Source organism: Brassica rapa, chromosome A09 (genome assembly GCF_000309985.2).
Source record: "Brassica rapa cultivar Chiifu-401-42 chromosome A09, CAAS_Brap_v3.01, whole genome shotgun sequence".
Classification (NCBI taxonomy): domain Eukaryota; kingdom Viridiplantae; phylum Streptophyta; class Magnoliopsida; order Brassicales; family Brassicaceae; genus Brassica; species Brassica rapa.
Genome location: NC_024803.2, coordinates 37,690,136 through 37,715,595, shown reverse-complemented (window position 1 = coordinate 37,715,595; position 25,460 = coordinate 37,690,136). Strand labels below are relative to the sequence as shown.

At 36.5% G+C, this 25,460-nt stretch overlaps 6 protein-coding genes across 7 annotated transcripts; 3 read left to right on the top strand and 3 right to left on the bottom strand.

Annotated features, from left to right (window-relative positions):
• Positions 1 to 1,296: 1,296 nt before the first annotated feature.
• On the top strand, positions 1,297 to 3,430 carry LOC103841989 (mitochondrial adenine nucleotide transporter ADNT1). The gene is made up of 8 exons (XM_009118585.3): positions 1,297 to 1,609; positions 1,706 to 1,754; positions 1,859 to 2,022; positions 2,124 to 2,161; positions 2,362 to 2,474; positions 2,606 to 2,719; positions 2,784 to 3,134; positions 3,216 to 3,430. Exons 1-8 carry the CDS (start codon positions 1,503 to 1,505, stop codon positions 3,297 to 3,299), a joined length of 1,020 nt encoding a protein of 339 aa, XP_009116833.1. The 5' UTR covers positions 1,297 to 1,502; the 3' UTR covers positions 3,300 to 3,430.
• A 71-nt stretch (positions 3,431 to 3,501) lies between these two features.
• On the top strand, positions 3,502 to 6,603 carry LOC103841988 (tubulin gamma-1 chain). The gene is made up of 9 exons (XM_009118584.3): positions 3,502 to 3,872; positions 3,948 to 4,148; positions 4,232 to 4,343; positions 4,897 to 5,456; positions 5,541 to 5,615; positions 5,689 to 5,733; positions 5,832 to 5,957; positions 6,072 to 6,176; positions 6,264 to 6,603. The coding sequence occupies exons 1-9, from the start codon at positions 3,744 to 3,746 to the stop codon at positions 6,330 to 6,332; spliced, it is 1,422 nt and encodes a 473-aa protein (XP_009116832.1). The 5' UTR covers positions 3,502 to 3,743; the 3' UTR covers positions 6,333 to 6,603.
• Positions 6,604 to 7,109: 506 nt separating this feature from the next.
• Positions 7,110 to 15,155, bottom strand: LOC103841987 (ethylene-responsive transcription factor CRF6). The gene has a single exon (XM_009118582.3). It carries the CDS (start codon positions 8,198 to 8,200, stop codon positions 7,349 to 7,351), a length of 852 nt encoding a protein of 283 aa, XP_009116830.1. The 5' UTR covers positions 8,201 to 15,155; the 3' UTR covers positions 7,110 to 7,348.
• Positions 15,156 to 15,413: 258 nt separating this feature from the next.
• On the top strand, positions 15,414 to 17,422 carry LOC103841986 (exosome complex component RRP41 homolog). Its single transcript, XM_009118581.3, has 11 exons — positions 15,414 to 15,610; positions 15,729 to 15,793; positions 15,893 to 15,939; positions 16,025 to 16,085; positions 16,164 to 16,202; positions 16,294 to 16,358; positions 16,430 to 16,508; positions 16,587 to 16,623; positions 16,704 to 16,906; positions 16,998 to 17,087; positions 17,183 to 17,422. The coding sequence occupies exons 2-11, from the start codon at positions 15,740 to 15,742 to the stop codon at positions 17,228 to 17,230; spliced, it is 723 nt and encodes a 240-aa protein (XP_009116829.1). The 5' UTR covers positions 15,414 to 15,610; positions 15,729 to 15,739; the 3' UTR covers positions 17,231 to 17,422.
• Positions 17,423 to 18,024: 602 nt separating this feature from the next.
• Positions 18,025 to 21,365, bottom strand: LOC103841985 (putative glucose-6-phosphate 1-epimerase). The gene is made up of 8 exons (XM_009118580.3): positions 19,605 to 21,365; positions 19,444 to 19,518; positions 19,315 to 19,371; positions 19,085 to 19,248; positions 18,864 to 18,998; positions 18,680 to 18,782; positions 18,496 to 18,595; positions 18,025 to 18,417 (listed from the first exon to the last, which is right to left on the bottom strand). Exons 1-8 carry the CDS (start codon positions 19,713 to 19,715, stop codon positions 18,209 to 18,211), a joined length of 954 nt encoding a protein of 317 aa, XP_009116828.1. The 5' UTR covers positions 19,716 to 21,365; the 3' UTR covers positions 18,025 to 18,208.
• A 270-nt stretch (positions 21,366 to 21,635) lies between these two features.
• On the bottom strand, positions 21,636 to 25,423 carry LOC103841984 (BTB/POZ domain-containing protein POB1). 2 transcript variants are annotated; one of them, XM_009118579.3, is made up of 6 exons: positions 24,402 to 25,423; positions 24,203 to 24,304; positions 23,981 to 24,114; positions 23,823 to 23,886; positions 22,979 to 23,258; positions 21,636 to 22,899 (listed from the first exon to the last, which is right to left on the bottom strand). In XM_009118579.3, the coding sequence occupies exons 1-6, from the start codon at positions 24,640 to 24,642 to the stop codon at positions 22,071 to 22,073; spliced, it is 1,650 nt and encodes a 549-aa protein (XP_009116827.1). In that variant the 5' UTR covers positions 24,643 to 25,423; the 3' UTR covers positions 21,636 to 22,070. The 2 variants fall into 2 exon arrangements, with proteins under 2 accessions (XP_009116827.1, XP_033136368.1); XM_033280477.1 differs by having other exon boundaries at positions 24,203 to 24,336; positions 24,407 to 25,423.
• Positions 25,424 to 25,460: the final 37 nt, after the last annotated feature.

The window sequence follows — 25,460 nt, the reverse complement described above, 5'->3', positions numbered from 1 at the left end:
GCTGGCTACGCAATCTTCTTCTCGAGATGCACTGCCCTCTACAGCGAGCCACCATAGTCTACTGTGACAATATCAGTGCCGTTTATCTCAGCTCAAACCCTGTTCAACATCAACGCACCAAACACATTGAAATAGATATACATTTTGTGAGAGAAAAGGTGCAGATGGGGCAGGTACGAGTATTACACATACCGGCTTCTTCACAGTATGCAGACATTTTCACCAAAGGACTTCCTTCTTCCCTGTTCATCAGCTTCAGGTCCAGTCTTGGCGTCTCAAAGCTCGACGCTGCGACTGAGGGAGGGTGTTAGTCAACAAGAATATTCCATTCTTGTTATGATATCGTTACCTATATACTTGGGCATATCCCTACTCTCTTGTAACGATCTCCTCAATATATACTTGTGTAATCATGTAAATGAATTCAAGGGAAACACTTCCACTTTCACTATCTTTGACGATTAATTACTCCTAATAGTTTTTTTTTTTCTTAATGTTGGCCATAAAGAAGAAAGAGCAATAATATATTACAGAATGAAACTTTTTTTTTTGTAAGTTAATACAGAATGAAACTTAATAGATGAAAAGTTCTGAACTTTATAAAAAAGAGTTAAACAAGCTGATCAGATGATTTGTTTTACATTTAACTAGTAAAAGAAAAACATACGAAGAGTTCATTACTAGTTCGTTTCATTCTATTATGTCACAGATTAGCAGCCAAACTTATTAACTAGTTTGAGTTTACTGGTTAGCGAGCTCCAGAAGAGAGCATGTTCCTACTAGTGGGCCTACAGAAGAGAGTCCAAGCTTATCGATTAGGTTAGTTATAGAAAGCACTTTATCTTGTTGGGTCCGTTAACGTTACTCAATTGAATAAACTTATACTACTTGAAGCATAAAGAAAGAAGTACATTTTTTTTGTAACGTCTATTAACTTTGAGATCGGAACAGCAGTTTTATTTCTAAACATCACAAGATAACGAATAATGTAAAATAACATTATTATATAACATCGTATAGAGGATAAGATAAGAACCGAGGAACGGAGTCGCGTGCCGTTAACTCATACCGACGAGATTCACAACTACATTTTCGGTTAGATTGATGGTCCCTACAAAGATTTAATCTAGTGACTTTACTAAATCATCGTAAACCACTCGATCGACACAAGATCCAACGGCTCAGATTAAATTCAACAACAAGGACCTATCCGGTTTAACCGCTCTGGTGGACGGCTCTCCACGTGTCAACACCAGAAAGCGTGAGTATAAAATACAGTTTGCACGGCGTTAAAACAGGATTGAATCCGTTTGTGTGTTGTGCAGAGTTGAAACCTCACTTTCAGTTAAGCGCAGAGAGCCGTCACAGACAGAACAACCTTAAAAAAAAAAACTCAATAGAAGGAGACACACTGAGAAGAAATTGGATTTTTTAGATTTGTTTCAGTTCGAGGGAGATTGGTTCGGTTCGATAACTTAGCTTTGTTCTCTCTCTTTTGTTTAATGGCATCGGAGGATGTGAAGAGGAGGGAAGGGGTTAATAAAGCTCCGAGCAATGCCGTAATCGGGATCTGCAAGTCTTTGATCGCCGGTGGCGTTGCCGGCGGAGTGTGAGTTCCTCTTCCAAAATTCTCTTTCTTTTTGGTCCTGTGTGTCATTTTATTACCAAAAGTTTCAATTTTTGGATTGTTATTGTCGGAGATCAGGTCGAGAACTGCTGTTGCTCCGTTGGAGAGACTGAAGATTTTACTACAGGTGTTGTTCTTGTTGTTGTACTTATCGTGTTTTAAATCGAAATTGATGATGTTTGGATTGGAATGTTACTTTAATTGGTTGATGCCATTTGTGTTCTCTTCAAGGTTCAAAATCCACACAGTATAAAGTACAATGGGACAGTTCAAGGATTGAAGTATATATGGAGGACTGAAGGCTTCCGTGGATTGTTCAAAGGCAATGGTGCTAACTGTGCTCGTATTGTTCCTAACTCTGCCGTCAAGTTCTTCAGCTACGAGCAGGCTTCCAAGTATATGATCATCATTATTCTTTGAAGTTGTTCTTTTTAGCATTTCTCTTTTTTTTTTTGTTGCATTGGTTCTTACTCTTAATGACATTGTTTTATGACAGGGGGATACTCTACCTCTACCGACAACAGACAGGGAACGGTAAGTCAATTCTTATGATGATTACTAGACCCAGGCAATTATAATGTATAACAACAACCAATGAGAGGTGTTGCTAACTTGTTTACGTTTCTTGAGCTAGTGATATGCTGTCAACTTGTTATGGAGATCACTTTTGTGCTTTGTTCTATGTGTGATGGATACTGTTTAACTGTTCTTTGTGTGGCGCTTCTTTTGGACAGATGAGGCTCAGCTCACACCTCTTTTACGGCTTGGAGCTGGAGCTTGTGCTGGAATAATTGCCATGTCAGCTACTTACCCGATGGACATGGTGCGCGGTAGGCTCACTGTCCAGGTAAAGCATCTCTATATCTCATGAGCATGAGTGACAAGACTACTTAGACAGAGCTAGTAGGTTCTGCAGCTTCTTGTCAGATCATTTGTTTGGTCTGAAAACTTTTTTTTTAACATGTCGTATCTGTTCAGACAGACAAATCTCCTTATCAATACAGAGGAATGGTCCATGCACTATCCACGGTCCTGCGTCAAGAAGGACCAAGAGCATTGTACAGAGGATGGCTTCCCTCTGTAATCGGAGTTGTGAGTCCCATCTCCTTAAATACATTACACGATCCATCAAAAAACTAACGCTTTTTAATCTCAGGTTCCCTACGTAGGCCTTAACTTTGCAGTCTACGAGTCTCTAAAAGACTGGCTAGTCAAATCAAAACCTTTTGGGATAATCGACAACAACAACTCGGAGCTGACGGTGACAACAAGACTCGCATGTGGAGCCATAGCTGGAACAATGGGCCAAACCGTTGCGTACCCACTTGACGTAGTTCGTAGAAGAATGCAGATGGTTGGTTGGAAAGACGCTTCATCGGTTATCACAGGTGATGGTAGAGGGAAAGCTCCGATAGAGTATTCTGGAATGGTTGATGCGTTTAGGAAAACGGTTCGACATGAAGGCCTTGGTGCATTGTACAAGGGCTTGGTCCCTAACTCCGTCAAGGTTTGTCTATAAGAAACAACTCTCATAATCCTCTTCAATGACAGGTGAATCAGATATGTTCCATGTGTGTTTGTTTTTCAGGTAGTGCCATCGATAGCGATAGCGTTTGTGACGTACGAGAAGGTTAAGGACATACTAGGAGTTGAGTTCAGGATATCAGATTGAAAGAAGAAGGATACAAGAGAGTTCACGTGATTTATAGATTTAAGATTTATGATTTTATGTATTGCACCAATAATAATAATACACTAATAATCAAAAGACTCAGGAGCAAATAGATACTCATTTGAAACTCAGCCTGCCTGTGGGTTCAGACTTCAGAAAGAACTAATGAGATATATATATATTTTTCCAAGGCATAATGGGCCGAGAGTAGGCCCAATAAGCCTTGGGAACAAAACAATCAGCGCAGGTTAGCAGCTGAGAGTGCAGTGTGGCTATGTTCTTACCGAACCACCAGACTTCTCTTGCCCGCAATTTAATTAAATTATCTCTGAGATTTTTACTTTTGGGTTTTAAAAAGGCATCCGCGCCATCATTTCATTTTCTCAATCATCGATCTCGCGAAAACCCTAGTTTTCTTCTGGAGAGTATAGAGAGAAGAAGAAGATGCCGAGAGAAATTATAACGCTGCAAGTGGGGCAATGCGGGAACCAGATCGGGATGGAGTTCTGGAAACAGCTCTGCCTCGAGCACGGCATCAGTAAAGACGGTATCCTCGAAGACTTCGCTACTCAGGTATCAATTTGATTCGACGTCGTTTAGGGGGTTTCTATCTGATTGAGCTAATTTGGTAAATGGGATTTATATTAGGGAGGTGATAGAAAAGATGTGTTTTTTTACCAAGCGGATGACCAGCACTACATCCCACGAGCGCTTCTCATTGATCTGGAGCCTAGAGTTATCAATGGGATTCAGAACGGGGACTACAGGAACCTCTACAACCATGAGAACATCTTCGTTGCTGACCACGGTGGTGGTGCTGGTAATAACTGGGCCAGTGGCTATCACCAGGTTTGTTTGTTTACTCGACTTGTTTGATTTGTGAAAGAAAAAATAATTCGATATGGTTACATGACTTGCTAAATTTGGTTTAGGGGAAAGGGGTTGAAGAGGAAATAATGGACATGATTGATCGAGAAGCTGATGGGAGTGACAGCCTTGAGGGCTTTGTTCTTTGCCATTCCATTGCTGGTGGCACTGGCTCAGGTTTTCACTCTCACTCGTTCCTCATTAGAGTCTTGTTTGCAAACTTATAAGCTATGGGACTTGACATTCTGAGTTTAGGCTTTATTTACTGCTTCTTCTTTTAGGGAGAATGGCTTCTTCTTTTTTTGTATGCTAGCTTGAAGTTAATGACTTATTAAGCATTTGTTGAAAACCACTAGATTAGTTTAGCATTAAGGACATTTCTCCATGCTGTTTAGTCTGCAATGCATTTGCTTAATTAATTTTATTTTTTAGATTGAAGTCATTCCTCAATAGGCTAATTTGTTAACTCATAAGCTTAGTTTTATGGGACTTCTTGACATTCTGAGTTTAAGTTCTCAGGTTTATTTACTGCTGCTTCTACTGTGAATGACTTATTAAGCATTTGTCGCAACTCCTATATTATTGGATGATTAAAGACATTCCTACATGGTGTTTAGTCTGTAATGCATTTGCTAAATGATAAGTCTTGTTGTGTGACTTTTGGCATATAGGCGTTTTTGAGTTAAATGTTCTCAGGCTTTACTAAATGCTTCTTGTGATCTGAATGAAGGTATGGGCTCTTACCTCTTGGAGACTTTGAACGATCGCTACAGCAAGAAGCTGGTGCAGACATACAGTGTCTTCCCCAACCAGATGGAAACAAGTGATGTGGTAGTCCAGCCTTACAACTCCCTCCTCACACTGAAGCGCCTCACCTTAAACGCTGACTGCGTCGTCGTCCTCGACAACACCGCGTTGACTAGAATCGCCGTGGAGCGCCTCCATCTCACCAACCCCACCTTCGCTCAAACGAATTCGCTAGTCTCAACCGTGATGTCCGCCAGCACAACCACGCTGCGTTATCCAGGATACATGAACAACGACTTGGTTGGCTTGCTTGCGTCTCTGATCCCGACGCCGAGGTGTCACTTCCTCATGACGGGTTACACTCCGTTGACCGTTGAGCGCCAGGCGAATGTCATTCGTAAGACGACCGTGCTGGATGTCATGAGGAGGCTCCTGCAGCCGAAGAATGTGATGGTGTCGTCTTATGCTAGGAACAAGGAAGCTAGTCAGGCGAAGTACATATCGATCTTGAATATCATTCAAGGAGAAGTCGATCCCACTCAGGTACCAACTCTTCTGTGCCCCCATTCTTGTCTGACTTATAATCCGGTTGATGATGTTATCTGCCTGTGTTTGTTGTTTCGCTAGGTGCATGAGAGTTTGCAGAGGATACGAGAAAGGAAGCTCGTGAACTTCATTGAATGGGGACCTGCAAGCATACAGGTTCTTAACCAAAGAGAGTTATTGCTTTTTACTTGACCATGGACTTTGCATCACAATTTTTTTTCTTTGACAGGTTGCACTTTCCAAGAAGTCTCCATACGTTCAAACTGCTCACAGGGTAATCATACGTTGTTCCATATGTGTATCTTAGGTTGCCAGTAAGAGAAGATATGACTAAAGACTCTTTACTTTATTGTGGTGTATCTGATATTTCAGGTGAGTGGTCTTATGTTAGCAAGCCACACAAGCATCAGACACCTTTTCAGCAAATGTTTGAGCCAATATGATAAACTGAGGAAGAAGCAAGCTTTTCTTGACAATTACCGAAAGTTTCCCATGTTTGTAAGTTGACCGCTTTAGATGTTCTGTCTTTGTTTTGTTTTTTTGTTTCTTGCAGCACCAAAGCTTTGACTATTAGTTATACTTACGACGATGTATATATGTGAATATGGACAGGACAATGATCTCTCAGAGTTTGATGAAGCAAGAGACATCATTGAGAGTTTGGTAGATGAGTACAAGGCCTGTGAATCTCCAGATTACATCAAATGGGGGATGGAGGTATGTATATAGTCAGCTTTTAACATCTATAATCTATGGAGGAAGACTAAACGATAATTGTATACTATGTGTGTGTTTTTCTCACAGGATCCTGAACAGCTTGTAACTGGTGAAGGCAATGCTTCTGGTGTTGTGGATCCTAGGATGGCGTTTTAAGTAAAGAATAAATGAAAATCCAGAGTGAAGTCATGATGTTTTCACTTTTAAATGAGATTTTTCAGGTCATCGTAGGCTTTTTACATTATAATGGTGTTTGGTAGGATAAGTAGTAACGATTGAGAGAGAGTGTTGGCACGTAAACCTTGAATGGTATGAAACTATTAATGTATCTTGATGTGTGATGAAGACCGACTTTTGCAACATTGTTATATTTTTAGTCCTTGATCATTGTCCCAATTTCAAACATGAATAGAGGGGACACATGCTTTAATCTGATTTTACATTTTATTTTATCCGACTTAAAGAAACAAAGAGTAGAATAAACGGCAACAACTTTGTAAAGGGTTGAAAGATCTAATTGGGGCCCGTGGAAGATTAGTTTTGTGTGTGGCCACTTGCCAACTTGCTTCACCTCTCAATCTCTTGTGGCCCAATCTTTGATCAACTATCTGGGATTTTTTTTTTTTTTTGAAACAACTACTATCTGGGGATTACACTCACTTTTTCCTTGTAATTTTACTCGTTTGAATTTAATATAATATAATTCTTGCTCAAAAAAAAAAATTTAATATAATCTTTCAGACTTGTAAGTGAATCTGACACTTAAAATCCTTTTTTTTGGATATTAGCTGGTTCGCAGTTCTAAATCTTTGGATCAAAAAAATTAAAAACCGAACATCCACACTTAACCGGATCAGCTCTTCCTGTAATTATTTTTATTTGATTTTTGATTTTTGTTCTATATAGAGTACTAACTTCAAATTGTAATAAAAATATCACAGCAACATTTTAAACATTATTAATATGGACATTATAAACACTTTGGGATATACTGCCTCCTCACGTTGGTACAATCTCAAAAAAAAAAAAAAACTAGATTAGCTAATAAACCTTTATAAACAATGACATATTTTTTATCTTAACTAATACTCCTACTACTTATATTTACCCACAAAATCAAGCCGACCAGAACCGTCCACGTCACTGACTGGCAAAGACCAATTTTTTTTTAATTAATCATTCTCGAAGAAATTGTCTACATCCCATGAATCTTCGCTCAAATCGAACGAGAAATCTTCCGGTTCGTTCTCTTCTTTCGGTATAACCGGGTTTACTAACGGTTTACGGATTTCCATTTCATCATCCAGAAACAAAGGCTCCGGAGGAGTCTCCGAATCCCAAAAGTACTCCCCGGCGAGACATAACTCCGGCAACGAATACGGATCCGGGAACAAGCTCGCCGCCTCCACCTCCGTAGCTAGCTCGATAGGTTCGATCTCAACCTCTGTTTTCTCGTTGAAGTTGAACCGGAGAACAGACGTCGGAGAACGGAGGCTCTGGCTCCCGGAATCGCATCCCGACACCGTTTCTAGATCGATCACCGGCGAGGACGGCGGAGGAGGCGGAGGAGTTAGAAAATTCGTCTGTGCGTTATGGCCTCTGAAGTTAATCGCGGCTCGATCGTAAACCATAGCAGCTTCCTCCGCCGTCTCAAAAGTCCCTAGCCACACCCGAGAACGAGACGACGGATCTCTGATCTCCGCCGAGAATTTCCCCCACGGCCTCCGCCTCACGCCTCTGTACTTTACAGGATTCGCTGACACGTCATCATTTCCGCCTTTTCTAGCTTTTCTCGAAGAGGAGGAGGAGGATTTGGTTTCGCCGAATCTAATCTCCTCCACGTATCGCTTCACTCTCGGAGCAACCGTGACGTTGTGGTCTTCATCGTCGCTTGATGAGTCGGTTGCGAAAGGATCAGTATAAGCGATTCGGACCACTCTCGGAGAGTCGTTAGACGGTTTGGTCGGAACAGGTGTCACCTTGTGATGCTCTGTGAACTTTACTCTTCTTGTTCGTCTCTCCATCTCTGCTTTGGGGTTTGGTTGGAGAAAGAGGGAGAAAGAGAAGAGTCAAGGTGTTAAAGAAGAATCGCCGTTTCTTAGGAACACCCTCTTCTTTTTTTTTTTTTTTTTTTTTTTTTTTGTCAACTTCATATTTTATTAAATATAAAGAGTACAATTTTACCGCTTAACACGATTACATATGATACACGTGTAGATCAGCGAACTATCTATCATCCACGTGGCATAACTGAAACATGCAAGTCTTGATCCTTCGGTTCACCGCCGGTGAAGATCCTGCAGCTTCCGACAACAGAGCTTCATGTTCTCATCTTTAATCCTCAAATTCGCCTGGATATTGTACTCCTCATATTTAAAACTTTCGCTAATAACCGTTGCTTGAGGCTTGATACTCATACAACCGCCGGTGACTTTAAACAGAGGAACATTAATTGAATTAAGAGGAAGACCCTTTATTGGACCATCTTCATAGAAGATGCCAATTCTTCTGAATCTTTCTTAAATTCAGTCATACATGTCCTACATCACCATCGTCCTTTCCATATGAGATGCTCCACTATTGTTGACTTATAAACTCCTAATAATTAAGAGATAACAAGCCTCATAGAAAAGGGATCTGTGCTCCCGGCAAAGAAGATAAGAATCAAACTCAAGCATCAACGGGATGAATTTTAGCCCAGCGAAGAGAAGGAAAAGATTTATTTTTCAATCCCAATCATAATAAAACATGAAAACCCAGAACCTCAGATTGAGAATTGAAAACCCACACCAAAAATCGCCAAAGCGAAGTAGAGATCCGCTAACCGGAATTAAGATTCGCCTAGCGAAAGATAACTATCGATCAAAGCCTTTCGGTACGTGAAAACGGCAGTTCCAAAATATACATATCAAAAATAAAATCTCTCTCTTTCTCTCTATTCCTTGTGAAAGATTTAATTTTGTTAACAAGGAAGATAGAGAGACATTTTATTTAACGTAATTTGCATTAAATTTTTTGTCAACAGTAGGGGAGAAACTAATGCGCGTTTAAACCGGTTAATATCACTAATTTTATGCATAATACTGGATTTTAACCAATGGGGATCCTAAACGGCTTTCCGCATCTTAGATTGAGACGTTAGATTTCTTACACGTGTTTGTTACCGTACCGAAAGCAGAGCCTCTGTCCTATTCTAATAGCTTGGTCTCCAAGCTTTTTAATTCGCCCACTCGCAGTGTGGTGTACAAGAACTCACGCGCTAGGAAGTGGGGCCCTTTCATGCGAGATTAGTCACGAGGATTGTCACTTACCATAGATTTGTTTGGTAGTGAATCTATTGATGTGTATTAAAAGAGTAAATATAATCTCGTGTTAATTGGAAACGTAATTTGTTTATTCTGGAAATGTGTGATATTTTGCTTGGAGGCCAAGCCACTACTAGCTCCCTCTGATATTTTAATGTATCTTGTCAGAAACATAGATTAGATTTCCTTAGTTTTTTTTTTATTGAGCTTTGACTAGGATTGGTCGGGAAAAAATCATTAAAAACAAGAAAACCGCATAATTTAATTTTAAAAATGAATAATTGCACTTGATATACAAGAAAATAAGATTATTTAGCTGTTTGGTAATGTACTGTTCGACTTTCGATATATCCCAAAACTGACCCTATTATGTAGATATTTGTACTCTGCACCGCCTACTTAGTTCTAGGCATAATCATTCTTTTATAGGTTTTGAAAATATCTCTGACATGTGCAATATTTAATTATTTTACTATATTCTTGAACTCTTCTTTCCAACATTTCGGTCCATCGGTTGGTTTAAAGCAATTGGTTTGGTTAGTTTACTTAATTTCACAAATATGCCTATACCAACTTGGTTTAATTTGTTCTTATTAATTGGATGAAATGAAAACCGGTTTATTACATTTTCCCAATTGCTTTTCGTTAAACCAGAATGGTTTTCATATTGTTGCGTTTCACCACCCAAGTGTTGTAGAGTAAAAAACAATTATTATCTTCCCTACCAGATACTGTTCTTCCTCATCGACGTACCATCTGTTTCGATTGTTTTATTTTCCAAAAAAAATTGCTTCGGTTGCTTTGTTCCGAATTATTCTTTTTTTCCGATTCAGTCCGATCTTCTTTGCATAAAACAAACATTGCCTTTTTATTCTCAATTAACTTTCTGGGACAAAATGTTAAAATATTTTAATGTTGTTTCAGTTACCTATATTCCTCATGTGTACCTCGTGTGCTTATTTTCGAAACCTTCGATACGCGTGAATATAAGTGAGACAAACTGTCATGTCTTCTGACAGCCTTGACAGTGTTATCTATATTCGATATACTTACGATAGCATTGCAGCCTATCTATACAACTTGGAGTTTACTATGGGACATGAATGTAATTTCGCTTCCGTCTTACTATCCAATTACCTAAAGAAATATGTTTCTGCATGGTTTGCTAATTATTTTTTGTTTCGTGTTTTTTCAGCCAATTTGGCCTTTAAAAATTACAATGACTTATTTCCTGAAACTAACATCCTGCTAGTTGGTTTTGAGATTGAATCAACCACATCGAACTTTTTAGCAAGGGAGATAGCTAGGAGTGTTCTGCGTAATGGTTTGTTTCAGTCATATCTTGCTTTTGGTGGTCCTTCCTAGCTATATAATTTTATTCGTCAAGAGAGTATATTTTAAACTGTTTCAGTCTTTTCCTTGAGATTGAGTTTTAGGAGGTGTTATTGGTTTATATATTTTTATTGATTTAGAAATCCATATAGTATTTATAAATCTAAGTAGAATATATAAATTTTCAATTTTTTCGGATTAGTATTTACAAATCCGGAGGTTTTCCTTCGGATTTGGGTCTTTGTATTTTTCACAAAAAAACCCATGCAAATCCATTCAAATACATTATGAAATCAAATCTATTAGTAAATCCGTATGATTGAATAACACTTGATTTGAATTAGAATTTATGAATCATTAAACGAATAACACTTGATTTGAATTAGAATTTATGAATCATTAAACGAATAACACATGATTTCAATATATATTTTAAAATCATAAAACCAATAACACTAGATTTAGTTTGGATTTTCAAATCCATCAAAATACACCAACCAATAACCCCCACTTATTATGTAATCTTTTGATTTGCTTTGTCTCTTTGCTCTACTGATTTAATCCGTTGTTTCAGACGTTTAAAAAAACATCCTGCTAAACTACATATGATCATTTTGGTTTAACTGATGACTACTAAAATCATTAATAGCTTGGCGAGAGTGGAATTTAGAAATTAAAAACAAAATTGTTTTTATACATATGATTATTTTGGTTAAACTGATGACTACTAAAATGAAATAGATAAAACGATAAGAATAATTATTTATAGAATTTAAATAGAATGAAATTAGCATTCCATTTATTACATAACCTTTTGAGGTTGGATGAGTTTTCAAATGAATGTTATTTTTTCTAAAATAAAACAAAATATTTTTATTTTAATTGATGATATTTTTATAACTGTAAAGGAAATAAAAATTCCCAAAATATATTTCAAAAATGATTTCTAGTTGCATCTTTCGTATATAATTTTATATGATATTTATTTTAATTTTTTTACATGAACTAATAAATGGAATAACTGATTTGAATTTAATTTAAATATTTCTTGTAAAAAGTTACTCATATAGTCTCACCAATTATTTGATGCAAAAGTCATGATGTGATGAAATTGTGAAACTGCTGAGATTTATATCTCTTTGATAAATTGCTGAGATTATATATATAGAAAATTCAATTTTTCTTCAATATCTGAAACAAAAAATTCTTGTTGATGTTGTGATTACTTGAAACTTCTCTTACAAACAATTTTATAAAAATGGTGGCTACTTTATAAATAATAAAAATGAATTAAATTGTAAATTAGTTAAATAAAAATTTCACAAATGAAAATAAATAAATGTAGACAATAAGCAAATTATAAATATATAGAGTTCAAAAGAAAAAAAACATGCAATCCGGATGTTTTTAACAATACTTGAAATGGTTACGTAATCCTTGAAATGTTTTCCAGCTCATGTCTTGATTATAATTGCTTGAAAATTATCTATGAGGGTTAGAGCTTGAGACATAGATAGAAATTCATTGACAAAATTGCTTCCCGTATATTCTTTTGGTAACTTCATCAATTTCCTATAAGATACAAATCAATGCTCAATGATTTCCATCATTCCACAGCGAAATCCAAATCAAAGACAAGCCCATACATGGACCAGCTCAAAATGTGTTGACTAAGGCTTAGGTTTGGTATCTTTGTTCCAAAAAAAAAAAATTTTTTGGTTTAAAAAAAAAAGGCGACGGTCTTTATCGCCCTACCTACTAATCACGAACTGAATTCCACTTGGCCAATGACTCATCTGATGGTGGTCACTAGAGATGGAAAATGATACGGTGGATATATCGTTCATATTCAAGACACCACTAGAGTTCATGACAATGGATTTATTTACATTGAACTGGGTGTGAGGGCAATTATGTATTTTATTGCTCTTGCTGGTGCACGTAAGGTTGCCTAGCCACTTCTTTCGACTATGTTTGAACTTCTTTTGTTTCTTTCATTTTAGACAATCCATTTTACTGTCTATCTTTCACTTTGATAAATTTGTTCCAAAAACATTTACATATCAAAAACTTAAACCCAAAATTTTGTAAACTGTGTTATTAATTTTCAAATACAATTTTCAAAAAAAAACAGATAATCTAAACCTTTGTAACTCAGATTTATGCACTAGAAATCCACAAAAATAAGAGATAAATCATTCTCATAAAAAGCAAATAAATTCTGTATAAATCATGTATACAATATAACCAAACATACACATATCTCTATGATCAACACTATATTCGTTGTAAGACCTTTCTGAAAATGCCAAAAACGTCATCACGAACAAGATAAAAATATTATGAAATATGGAATACTAAACATAAAACCGTTGTTAAAAGCATAACCTAAACATTATGTACGATCCACCACGAAATGTGTTGTCAAAATTTCATGAAAGCTAATAAAATAAAGATTTGTCGTCAAGATAAAAAATATTATGAAATTGAATAATACACATAAAAGCATAATAAACCATATTAACGAAATTTTTGAGTGACGATAACAAGTTTTCAAGTCAATGGATGACTTCCAAGAGCATCTTAACTAGATGTTCTCTTTCAAAAGAACGAACAAACTTTGCTTTCTTGTAGTTTTGCTTCAGAGTTCCAATGACTTTGCTTCAGAGTTCCAATGACTTTGCTTGAGACCCTCTGTTGTATCAAGTGTTTTCTTTGTTGATCCAATTATATCTTTATAACTTCTTTAGTCATCTTGCAAGTTAAGACTTTAGAACACGAGTATTTGTTTGATCTTTTGTCCAAAAACACAACCAAAAGTCTGAATTAGCCCACTTATTAGCTTAAGCATTTTCTCCTAGAGACTCTGTTCCAACAACTTAACTCAAATTCCACCTCTGGAACTACTGACATCAACATAAGCCATAAACCATAAACCCCACATTCCTGTAATGTTCTTCTCGTATCAACCAACAATCACACTACACAAACGTTTGGTACCTTCATCATAACATCTCCGGACCTTCTTGCTCATATCTATGGTTTAACTCATTGAACCGAGATTAAACCGGCACCTGGATTTAAACCATTGTCTTCACATTACTGAATGCACAAAAATACTGAATTTAGCCACATTGAGTCGGCCTTTATAGATCTCATCATCCATATCCTTGGTCAATTGGTCATGGCCATCATCATCGTAAGAATTAACATAAACATGACACATAGGAAACTGACTTATCATAAAATAATATAGAGATTAAAAAAAAATATGAAAACTAGTAGAAACATCATAACTAAGAGTATTTGTAAGAATTTTTTAAAAATAAATATTGAAATCATATAAAATTAGTTTCATACCTAGATGTAGAATACTTATTTGGTTGTCTAACTAATTTAGAAAACAAAATCAATGTGTTTAACTTCGAATTTGGGTGGGTAGAATATGTAATCAACACTTTTTATGCATTCAACTCAAGGTATAAGTCATTTGTATTTAACTTGGTCAGACCTTGTTGGTATACCTTTCTTACAAAAAAAAAACTTGTTGGTGACCTTCGATTTGTTTTGGTTATATTGTTATAACCTTCTCTAACTGTTACCTAATGATATACACAGGGAAGAACAGTTTTTTCAACTATTATTTTGTCAGTTTTCTTTTGAAATAAACCGTGATGGTCGGAAACATAGATTAGATTTCCTTTAGTTTTTTTTTCTATTGAGCTTTGACTAGGATTGGTCAGGAGAAAAAAAATCATTAAAATCAAGAAAACCGCATAGTTTAATTTTAAAAATTACAATAACTTATTTCCTGAAACTAAAATCCTACTAGACTACTACTTACATTGCTTGTGATTTTAGGTTTTTTAATAGCTTGGCATAATTAGCCACTCTTGGTAAGATCATATAATATGAGTAAGAACCAGTCGATAAAAAATATGATATTTATAACAATACGTAGCAAGACCATTGTCGTAGTAGGTACTAGTTAGAAAGTGTATGTCTTGAATTGTTTAATTTAGAAAGGGAAAAACTTATAAATATCATTCCATCATCTCGTCCGTCACGAGCCCGTCATTTTCATATACGTCATTAGACTCACCACCTTTCATTTCATTACACATGCATACCCCAACACGTACACACAATTTAAATCAGCAATGAATCTTTATATAAAAACCTCAACAGTTTACATCAAAGTTCAGAATCTATTAATAACTCGATCTTCAGACTTTGATTTTTCATCTGACTAAGAATATTGGTCCAGATTCGGTTGTTTCTTCTAATGGTTTGGATTTTAAGTAGTCTCAGTTGAGCAACATTTCTCACTACTTTTACATATAAAAACTGTTAGATTTCCGTTATAAGAAAAAAAATGATGTAAAGGAACTAAACTTATTGAATCAAATAACACACATTATGATTCTGTGGTGTAGTATAGACTGTATAGTGGTATAGTACTCATGGTGTGAAACAAAATGAAAATGTTATTTGCTTCAAATCAACAAATATTATTAATCCAATAAGATTAGATTAAGTAAAACTTCATCACCATATGTTCACCAAATTGATTCTTGTCTGTAGCCAAAAACAATGGTCTTAGATATCAAACGGTTTAAATCAGCCGCCTGACTCTCGTAGTAAATTTACCGTTGTGCCCTTACAATCTCAACTAACTCAGACAGAACAAAAAGACCTAAAGCCCTAAACTTTGGTTTCACTCGTTTGTCGGAAGTGTCTCGAATCGCCGCCGTCCATAAACCTCCGTCGTCTCGCCGCCGCGAATTTTTGGCGAAGGTAAGCCTCGTCTCTTCCTCTTCCCTCTCCCCCCGCGCTTCTTTTCAGATTTTGTTGGTTCTCGTATCGAACTCGGTTAGTCTCTGTTTCTCATTGCTCTCTCATAATTGATATTTAGAGTCGACAAGAATGGAGTACGTAAACCCTGAAGGTCTTAGATTAGATGGTCGCCGATTCAGTGAGGTATCTTTCTTTTGCATCTCCATCTCATATGTCTTTTTCATCAGCTGTGAATCAATCTCTCTCTCTCTCTCTCTCTTATGTTTGCTGGTTTTGTGATAGATGAGGCAAATCGTAGCTGAAGTTGGAGTGGTTTCCAGGGCTGACGGGTACACAAACACACAAACACAGTTTCTTACTCCTAATTTGTCACTTGGATGACTTAAAAACTCAAAAAACTTTTTTTTTGTCTAGCTCTGCTGTTTTCGAGATGGGTAATACCAAAGTAATTGCAGCTGTTTATGGCCCTAGAGAGGTACTTTCTCATTCTCTCTAAGATTTGTGATGATGCTTTTATTTGTCTCTGTTTAATTGTATCTCTTTGCTCCCTCAGATTCAGAACAAGAGCCAACAAAAGAATGGTCATGCATTGGTATGTTTGTGTATCTCCTTCTTGGCTTAAAGCTTTATTAATGTGAAATTCTTATGTTTTCTTCGCTCTAATTATATGTTTTTTTTGGAAGGTGCTGTGTGAGTATAGTATGGCTCATTTTAGTACTGGTGATCGTAGGAGACAGAAAAACGACAGGTTGGTTACACACTTACTACAATATATCTAAAAGACTTGTTGAATTGGTTGTGTTATTATGGTATGGTCAGGCGATCAACAGAGTTATCTCTTGTCATCCGTCAGACAATGGAAGCTTGCATATTAACCGAACTGTTGCCTCATTCTCAGGTCTTCCTCTCTTTTTTACTTTCCTTCGAAATTTCAGAATCAGAATATTGAGTTTTAGATTGTTTATTTTTTATGCAGATTGACATCTTCCTTCAAGTTCTACAAGCTGATGGAGGTAGCTGTTCTTCAAACCCTCTCTTTATCTTAATCTCTGAGATCTTTCATTAATGTTATGTTTGTGTAATCATTAATCAGGAACAAGATCAGCTTGTATCAATGCTGCCACTCTAGCTCTTGCAGACGCTGGAATACCGATGCGCGATCTTGCTGTTTCCTGCAGTGCTGGATACTTGAACAGTACTCCACTTCTTGATCTTAACTATGTCGAAGATAGCGCCGGAGGAGCTGATGTTACCGTAGGCATTCTACCTAAACTAGACAAAGTGACACTCCTTCAGGTTCATCCTTCTTCTCCTCTCTTTTATATAACACTTCTCTTAACATCCCTAATCAACTTTTTTTTTAATGTATTTGGTTGAAAATGTGTAGATGGATGCAAAGTTACCGATGGAAACATTTGAAACTGTGTTTGCATTGGCTTCTGAAGGCTGCAAGGCGATTGCTGAAAGAGTACGCGAGGTAAAAACAATGGAGTTTCTGAATCCTTTTTTTTTCCTTTCCATCATTGAATAGCATTCTTTGTTTTCTAAAATCTTTGCTTGTGCTTTTTGAAGGTACTTCAAGAAAACACCAAACAGCTAGAGTATCGTCGTGCTGCATAAACTTCAGAACTAGAGAAAGAAACTAAGAGATGTCCCAAGCTTTTTTGTCAATGACTTTGTTAAATGTTGCTGCTAATTTTTCCCAAACTCAAAAGTCGAAGTTCGTAATGCAACAGTCTAGCTAGATTGAACACACAATGGTCTCATATATTCATATATCAGAGAATCTCTAAGAGCAATCTTATTTTCTGAGGGGTTGTGTGAATTTTAAAAGAATTTTAATCTGCATTATAGTCCTTAAAACTGATCAAAGTTAATAAAAATACAAAAACTTTTATAAATATTGAAACATATGTTACAAGTATTGCAAAGGTTATTAAAGTTATAATATAATAAATGAGAATTACAAAAATACAAATTAAATAAGAAGTTATAAGTGAAAAATCAAATTTCTCAATGCAACTATTTTTGTTATGTTCTAAAGATAAATTAGTGAAATCTAAAATAATATATTAACTTGCTTATTAATTATAGGTAGGTTACAAGTTTTTAAATTTATCGAATCTGACATTTTTATATAAAAAGTAGTATGAAATATAAAATTAAATGAACTAAGATAATGATAAAAATAAAAGTTAAACATGGTTATTTGAAAAATATATAAGGTTTTCCAACCTAAAATCAATTGGTGTTAGGAGGAAGCCCATCTATATTATATTGCTTATGCCACTTTGTGTCTAATACGCTCCATTATGGGCTTCTTAACCTAAAACCAATTGATGATAAGAAGACTGATCCATCTATCTTATATATTGCTTAGGATCTCTTCCAACTACCCGATGTGGGACCTTTTGTGTTTAATAATAAATTTCTGTACTGTGAGAATAATGAAAGTACAAACAGCTTAACATGCAAAAAACTGAACACAAAATGATGTCTCTGCTCTCTTCCAGTGTAGCAATACCAAAAAAAGACTGCAATGGAATAAGCATAATATTTTTTTTAAGGATTGGGATTCTAAAAGAGGGTAAGTAAGAATCAGAATCCTTTGCTCTGTAGTTCAAGTTGATCAAAGCAGAAACTGGACTTAACAGCGGTTAACATAAGCCTTCCGGTCCATTCTTCTCCTGGCTTCAAAGTGATTGGTCTCTCAACTGCTGCACCATCCACACAAAGCATGCTTTTGTACTCATCATCCCCAAAATTAGCCATGGTTTTAGATTTCTTCTCCCATGGATTCCACACCACTGCATCATCATCACCATCGTAACTCATGTAAGAAACTAGTCATCCACAAACTTTAAGTGTTGTCTGAATATCTTTACCTGTATCTGGGAGTCCTTCCTTTCCAATAACATATGTTCTTTTCCGTTCATGGTCAAGAACTGCTACCACTTTGGGAGATCTAATGTAAGTCCGGTCCATCTGAAACCAAAAGAAACATTCTGATATGACTTAAACCAAAAGACAGCTTTGTTCTTCACTATACATGTTTTGCATGATCTTTACCTCAGATTCAAAGGTTATTGAATCGCCTTGTTCTGTCAAAAGCTCTCTTTTCCTAAGGTTGTCCAAGTAGTCCAATGTCTCTAACCCTTCAACCCTCACTTCACTGTTAAACCAAAAAACAAGTGAACACTTTTGTATTTCACCAAACACACAGAATGTTTTACTGATAAGTGGAAAAAAATACCTTATGTCGGAGACAGAGAGGTAAGTATGAAAAGCGAATAAGAAGCTAAAGGGCTTGCTGTTGATGTTTCTAACACGAGAAGTTAATGTTAAGTCTCCATCTATGGCAAGTGAAACCCTAAGACGGAGCTCGAAACTACAAAGGGAAACACACACATATAGATTTGAGAATCCATAAAGAGAAAGAACATTAAAAAGCAAATGATGACGATGGTTTTTTACCTGTGAGGCCATTGCTTTGAGTCCTCTTCTGATGGTTTGAGAAGAAGATCAACAAATGATTTGCCTAAGGACTCTTTGGAGTTAAGAGGAGGTGGGTTCTCATCGATCACCCATATTTTGTTCCTTGCAAACCCATGTTGGTCCAGTAATCCACAATCTCCAAACTTTCAAACACACACACATTCAATTACAATGTTCAAAACAAAAAAAGACACAACAAGAGAACTAACCTGAGGATAACAAATCTGAATCCCTCCACGCATTGCTTTTGGGTGTTTGAATATAGCCTAAACAATATTACATTTGTTAAAAATCAGATCTTCTTTAATAATACGTTTCAAGGGTTACTACTAGCATACCTTGTTGCTAGTGAAAAGGAGCTCTTCGCCTTGGTCATTCCTCCATGAAACCACTTGTCCTCCATGTAAACTAATCTGCAAAACCAAAACCCATAACACATTGATCTAAAAAAACTCGACTTTAAGAGAGACATGAAGACAAGGCTGAAGAAAGTTGAAACCTTGGCAGAAGCACCACGAGAGTTTCGAAGAAAGACTTGGTCAATGCCGTTCCAGTCTTTGGATATCTCAATAGCTGCTTTATGATCCCATACTGCTGCGTAATGACCCATTCTTCTCTCCAACTCAGAAAGTTTCAACCTTTTACTTCTTCTTGTTCTAAAATTTTGAAAATCTCAAAGAACTTCCCGACAAGTTCTCTGTCTCTTGTCTTCTTCACAGCCCGAAGAAAGTATCAAAAGAGCAACACGACAAATGAGCTTTGTTTTTTTCTTTTTAATCTCACAAAAATCTCATGACCATGACCTCTTAATTATTAGATCTGCAAATCTTAAATACTCTATTTGTTGCTTAAGTACTCTTCTCTCAAATGAAATAAGACAGCAACGATAAGAACAACACCTGGCGATACAATGAGCAAAAAACACTTATCTTGGATTCTTATTTTGATTATTACTAGATTTTATCACCACCAAAATCTCTTTTATATTTATATTTGGTACCAATATAATAAATAAAAAATCAAGTTTAGTTTGTTTTTTTTTTGTCAAATCAGGTTTAGCTTTATATATGGTAATAAAACGAAAAAACAAAAGAAAACACAAGTTTGGAGATCTGATAAAATCCAACAGAAGAATAAAACGCCAAGAACAGAGTAAACAGTTTATAAACTTGAGAGATTAGTAAAGAAGACAAGAGAACAGAGATCTCTGATAGATTTATAAGAGTTTTTAGGAAGAGGTTACGTACATTGCTTCAAATAGACACGACGGAAACACAACTGAACTTTTTTCATGTTATTATAGGAAATAAAGACTTAAAAAAAAAAAAACCTATTATAGTATTGAATAAATTATTGTATATTTTTTAAATGTCATTTATGTGTTTTGAACTTTTGATAATGTCCAGCCTGTCTTTGATTAAATAAGATACAGATTATAATTTTGAGGTTTAGAGGAGAAGAATGATAATACCTTAATTAGTGGACTAGATCCTTGGTGCACGCACGAGGATAGTTTAAAAAAAAAAACTAATTGTCTTTCTCTAATCTCTACTATTGATTTATTTATATAATATTGTTTTGTTATGACTATTTTTTAACGAAATAGCAAAACACAAATCATTTTGTTAGGTATATATTTTGTCGTAAAACTGTAACAAAATGTAACATCAAGATTCCATGTATCCTCTCGCTGTCTCACGACTGTCGTCTATTAAATAAAAATGATTGAGTACACTAGATGACACCGTACCACGTGTACGGTATCCAAACCAACGGTCAGTTTCCATTCGAAATCATTTGAAATTTTTATTGTGGGGGAATTTTAAAAGACCAACTCGACTAAAAGGCTTGGCTCAAATGGAGTGTGAGGTCTGTTTCAATCCAAGTAGATAGTTAAATTGCTCTTTATCCTCTATGATGTGACTTAGTTCTGTTAAATGTCTAATGTATGTGTTTTATTCGGTTCAAAAAAGTGTGTTTTATAGGAGGACTATGATGAGCCAACGCCTGTCTTCCCCTCCCATGGCTCTGTTAGGGGTTTAGGTCTACTATTGCCTAATGTTTGTATAAGAGCATCTCCAACCCACCTCTATTTCTACCTCTATAATAGCATTTAAAGGCAAAATCACTCCAACTCATCTTTATTTTTGCCTCTAAAATAGAGATTGCTATTTTCTCCTCTATTTATAGAGGAAAAAATAGCATTCATCTATATTTTGCTCTATATGTAGAGATCTCTATTTTAGAGAAATACATTGGAGTAAAACCCATCTCTATTATAGAGTTCCTCTATTTTAGAGGTAAAAATAGAAAAATATATTGGAGATGGTCTAAAGACTCAAAGATAACAAGAACTAACTCTTCTTATTGCTTAACAAACTCACTCAAAACTTAAGATCTCAAAACCTCACACACAATATCATCACACGAATATTGTCTTTATATAAGGTTATTGATATCTTAATCCTAATAGTAAACATAAGTATTTAGATAACTCCTAAATACACTTTTATTCTTATCTCTAAAGATCTCAAACTACTTAGGATTAGGTTTACTTGACACTCAAGCTTACTTCAACATCTACTTCCCGAACCCTCTCTTCCTTATATAGCAAAGGCTCATCCACTACTTCATAGTAAACCATCTTTACTGTTGTATATTGCACTTTTTTTTTATCTTCAAAAGTTCGTTCATAATACGACCATTATGAACGAAATTGCGAAGATAAAAAATAATAATGTGCAATATCAAACAGTAAAGTTGCTGATCAAGAAAAGTAAAAGCATAAACAGAAAGATAAATCAAATCCAAACGCATTTACACCATTCTTAAATGTCGCTGATTTAGAAAAGTTTTATAAAGTTATATAAACTTCAAAGTCTAAAAGAAAATAAAATAAAGTTTGGTTAGAGAGAAGAGATGTAGTAAAAGAGTCTGAAATGAAGGAAGAAAGAGAAAAAGGTCACTAAGGATCTGTAGACCTTCTGACGGTAAGCTCAGCTTTGAGATGGAGGATGCCATTGATGAAGTTAACATTATCCTCCTCTTCAACAAAAGACGTCCATGGAATCCCAAACAAGTTCCTGTACCCAATTGCTTTCCCTCCTGTGAAGGTGTAGTTCCCTTTGTACTTGCTTTCGAACTCCTCAGATGGGCTTGACCTCGCCGAGAACTCATAGTCCACTCCGAAACCCATCGACCCTTTCTCCTGCATCCCTAGGAACAGCCCGAAACAGTGATCCGAACTCTGCTGGTCCATGTTGCAATGCGCCGAGAGGAAGAACCCTTGACCGCCTAAGTGAAAGGCCTGAGAAAAGATTCTCCCGGAAGGGAACAATCCAATGCATTCTTCTCTCTTCAGGTCGAGGTAGACCACGCAGTGCGGCGTAGGAAACTCGAACTCAAGTACTTTGACCGGTCTGTACTTGTAAGCCCTCTCTACGAGGCGGCGGTGCTCTGAGGCTGACTCTTCAGCGGCTAGGCTACGCTGCTTGTGCGGTGCTTCCGTCTTGAAGAAAAGCGCTTCCAGAGCAAGCTTTGACGCTAGCTCGTGGTCAAAGTCACTGCATGTCAGCACCTTCCTCAGCTTACGGCATGTCATGAACGGGAAGCGGATGGAACGCGCGAGACGTGACCCAAGAATCTCTCTCCGCACCTCCAGCGAAGAGTACCGCGCTCTTGCCCATTTCAAGACAAGATCGTAAACTGCATCCTCTGATGCAACTTCGAGATCGTCGCTTGACAAAACCGCCTCAATTCCCGCCAATGTCAGAGACATAAACTCCTCTGGAAACCTGAAAAAAAAAAAGACAACAGTTATACCGTTGAATAAATGCATACAAAAACTATTATACTTGTCTCAAAAGTTCTTACTTGGTGATGTCCTTGTGACGGGCAGCAAGGAACTTCTTAGCAGAATCGGTTAATGGCTGGACGGATGCAGCCACTATAACAGTGGAGGGAAGGTCGAGGTAAAGCAGCGCGGACTCGGTAGTCATAGGCTGGTCGCGGAGAAGTCTGCTGCAGTACCTCATGCAAGAGGCGACCTCGAACTTATCAGCAGCCATGAGCAGATCTAACAATGCAGGTGCTGTGGTGACAGACACCGTGTTGGTATAGATAAAGTTTAAAAGCTCCATAAACGCAGCTTCCTCTGCAAACACACACACACACACAAAGTAAGGTATGTAATATAATTATATAAATCAAACAAAATATGTAACCCCATTTGTGCCTAGTCCTGTTACTAAAAACAAACTAACATCCATCAAAGCAGTTTCCTCAGTCATATACACAAAGTAAGGTATGTAATATAAAATCAAACGCCATCCATTAATGTCGAAATAACACACAACAAATCAACAAAAATATGTAAATCCATTTGTGCCTAGTCCTGTTATCTAAAAACAACCTAACATCCATCAACGCAAAGTAAGGTATGTATATAGAATCAAATCCATCTATTAAGTCGAACTAACACACAAACAAATCAACAAAATATGTAAAAATCCATTTGAGCCTAGTCCTGGTTAAAGATATATAGATCTAAAGACAAAACTAACATCACATTCAGATACTACGTTCACATGAATACCAAGCCAATACACACAAACAAATCAACAAAATGTAATCCATCTGTGCCTAAGTCCTGTTAAAAAAAACAAAACCAAAGGACAAACTAACATCACATTCAAATAATGTTCACATGAATGAATACCTGATGCATTAATCAGAAGAGTGGCATGCCTTTGTCCAGATTCCAGCATTCCATTGGAGAACAGCTGTAAACATTTAAAAAAAAAAAACACAAAAAGTGAGACACACACACACACACATACGTGGACAACAAGACACAACCACCATTGAAAGATTTACCTTGTAAAAGAAAGGGCTTTTGGCAGCTAAGATAGGAGAACTAATATGAAGCTCTCTAACCCTTTCAACCCCAGAATAGTCAAACGACTCAAACCCCCAGTTCGGCGCATTAGTCACATCGTCCTCATCATCACCTAAAAAAACCAAAAACCAATTCCTTCTCTATCAATTCAAACACAACACAATAAAAAAAAAAGTACGTAGCTTTATAACTAACACTACCTGCAAAAGCCTCTTGAATCATAGCCTCGCCTTCATCCATATCAGGCTTCTCATTAGTCAAAACCTGCTCCTCAGCACCCGCCAGAACGTCTGAAACGTTAACTGAAAAAACAAAAAAAAACAAACCCTTACAACTGATTAATCCCAAAAAGGAAATGACTTTCCTTTATAAGAAAACGTGAGGAAGAAGATTGATTACCAGACTCCTCTCTTCTCCTCTTGCGACGACGAGCCCAATCGGAGATACTCCCAAACCCTTCAGCGCCGGGGTTCGAGCCAGGGGCCATGATCTCGATCCGGAGCAACCGGTCGGAGAAGTTGCGGTCGTTGAAGGCGAATCCGAAGTCGGGTTCGGAGGAGGAGGAGTCAAGGTAGAGTCCGGGGGGACCGAACATGTCCCCAGCCCCAAACTTAAAGCCTGGAAGTTCAGGTAGATCCATGTCTGAGAGAGGTATCAAGTGAAAAGGAAGAGACTTTGATTTGATGATCGTTAGTTAGTTCGAAAAAGAGCGAGAGACAGAAGAGACTGTTGTTATATAGCTATCTGATAACCGGTTCGGTTTAACGAACCAGTTTCCGGTTTACTTTAGATGATTAAATATTTGGTGTATATCTGGTCAAACAGCTTTGGATTTGTTTCTGAGAAAACATTGAATGGCGGATTTGTTTCCTTTTTGGTCTTTGACTCTGCTTGGATTTAATGGGAATGTAATCTTGAATGCTTCTTAATAATTTGCATTAAGCCAAAAGTATTTAAGTTTTGTAATCTTATTGACTAGACCACCTTGACTATCTAATAACCGGTTCGGTTTATGAACCAATTTCCGGTTTTCTTTAGATATGCTATATATTTGGTCAAAGAGCTTTTAGATATGCTATATATTTGGTCAAAGAGCTTTGGATTTGTTTCTAAGAAAACATTAAATTGTGCATTCATTTTTCTTGTCTTTTAGCTCTGGTCGTACTAATGTATTCTTGTCTCTTTTTAATTACATTAAGACAAAGGTGTTAAGTTTCATCTATAAAATTATAACAGGATTCTATCTAAATTTTTCCCTTTTAATACTATTTTATTTATTATCTATGCCACTGTTTTTCCAAACACATTGATTATTTCATTAAGGATAGTCTCGTAATTTACATACTATACGATTTTAACCTTTGTATTGGGCTCTTATTAAATTTTTTTGTCATATTAAAAAGCCCACACGTTGGTTTTGGTCCAAGAATAAGCATATATGATTTAGATATGTCTTAA

Excerpts from the sequence above, each read along its gene's own strand:
- LOC103841989 (XM_009118585.3), top strand. The coding sequence starts at position 1,503 with ATGGCATCGGAGGATGTGAAGAGGAGGGAAGGGGTTAATAAAGCTCCG. Across the intron at positions 2,720-2,783 it reads TTCCCTCTGTAATCGGAGTT|GTTCCCTACGTAGGCCTTAA; the intron begins GTGAGTCCCATC and ends TTTTAATCTCAG. Across the intron at positions 3,135-3,215 it reads TGGTCCCTAACTCCGTCAAG|GTAGTGCCATCGATAGCGAT; the intron begins GTTTGTCTATAA and ends TTTGTTTTTCAG.
- LOC103841988 (XM_009118584.3), top strand. The coding sequence starts at position 3,744 with ATGCCGAGAGAAATTATAACGCTGCAAGTGGGGCAATGCGGGAACCAG. Across the intron at positions 3,873-3,947 it reads TCGAAGACTTCGCTACTCAG|GGAGGTGATAGAAAAGATGT; the intron begins GTATCAATTTGA and ends GATTTATATTAG. Across the intron at positions 5,734-5,831 it reads ACGTTCAAACTGCTCACAGG|GTGAGTGGTCTTATGTTAGC; the intron begins GTAATCATACGT and ends CTGATATTTCAG.
- LOC103841987 (XM_009118582.3), bottom strand. The coding sequence starts at position 8,200 with ATGGAGAGACGAACAAGAAGAGTAAAGTTCACAGAGCATCACAAGGTG.
- LOC103841986 (XM_009118581.3), top strand. The coding sequence starts at position 15,740 with ATGGAGTACGTAAACCCTGAAGGTCTTAGATTAGATGGTCGCCGATTC. Across the intron at positions 15,940-16,024 it reads GTGGTTTCCAGGGCTGACGG|CTCTGCTGTTTTCGAGATGG; the intron begins GTACACAAACAC and ends TTTTTTGTCTAG. Across the intron at positions 16,624-16,703 it reads AGTTCTACAAGCTGATGGAG|GAACAAGATCAGCTTGTATC; the intron begins GTAGCTGTTCTT and ends ATCATTAATCAG.
- LOC103841985 (XM_009118580.3), bottom strand. The coding sequence starts at position 19,715 with ATGGGTCATTACGCAGCAGTATGGGATCATAAAGCAGCTATTGAGATA. Across the intron at positions 19,519-19,604 it reads CTCGTGGTGCTTCTGCCAAG|ATTAGTTTACATGGAGGACA; the intron begins GTTTCAACTTTC and ends TTGGTTTTGCAG. Across the intron at positions 18,783-18,863 it reads CTCTCTGTCTCCGACATAAG|TGAAGTGAGGGTTGAAGGGT; the intron begins GTATTTTTTTCC and ends TTGGTTTAACAG.
- LOC103841984 (XM_033280477.1), bottom strand. The coding sequence starts at position 24,642 with ATGGATCTACCTGAACTTCCAGGCTTTAAGTTTGGGGCTGGGGACATG. Across the intron at positions 24,115-24,202 it reads GATTCAAGAGGCTTTTGCAG|GTGATGATGAGGACGATGTG; the intron begins GTAGTGTTAGTT and ends TGGTTTTTTTAG. Across the intron at positions 23,259-23,822 it reads TCTTCTGATTAATGCATCAG|AGGAAGCTGCGTTTATGGAG; the intron begins GTATTCATTCAT and ends GTGTGTTTGCAG.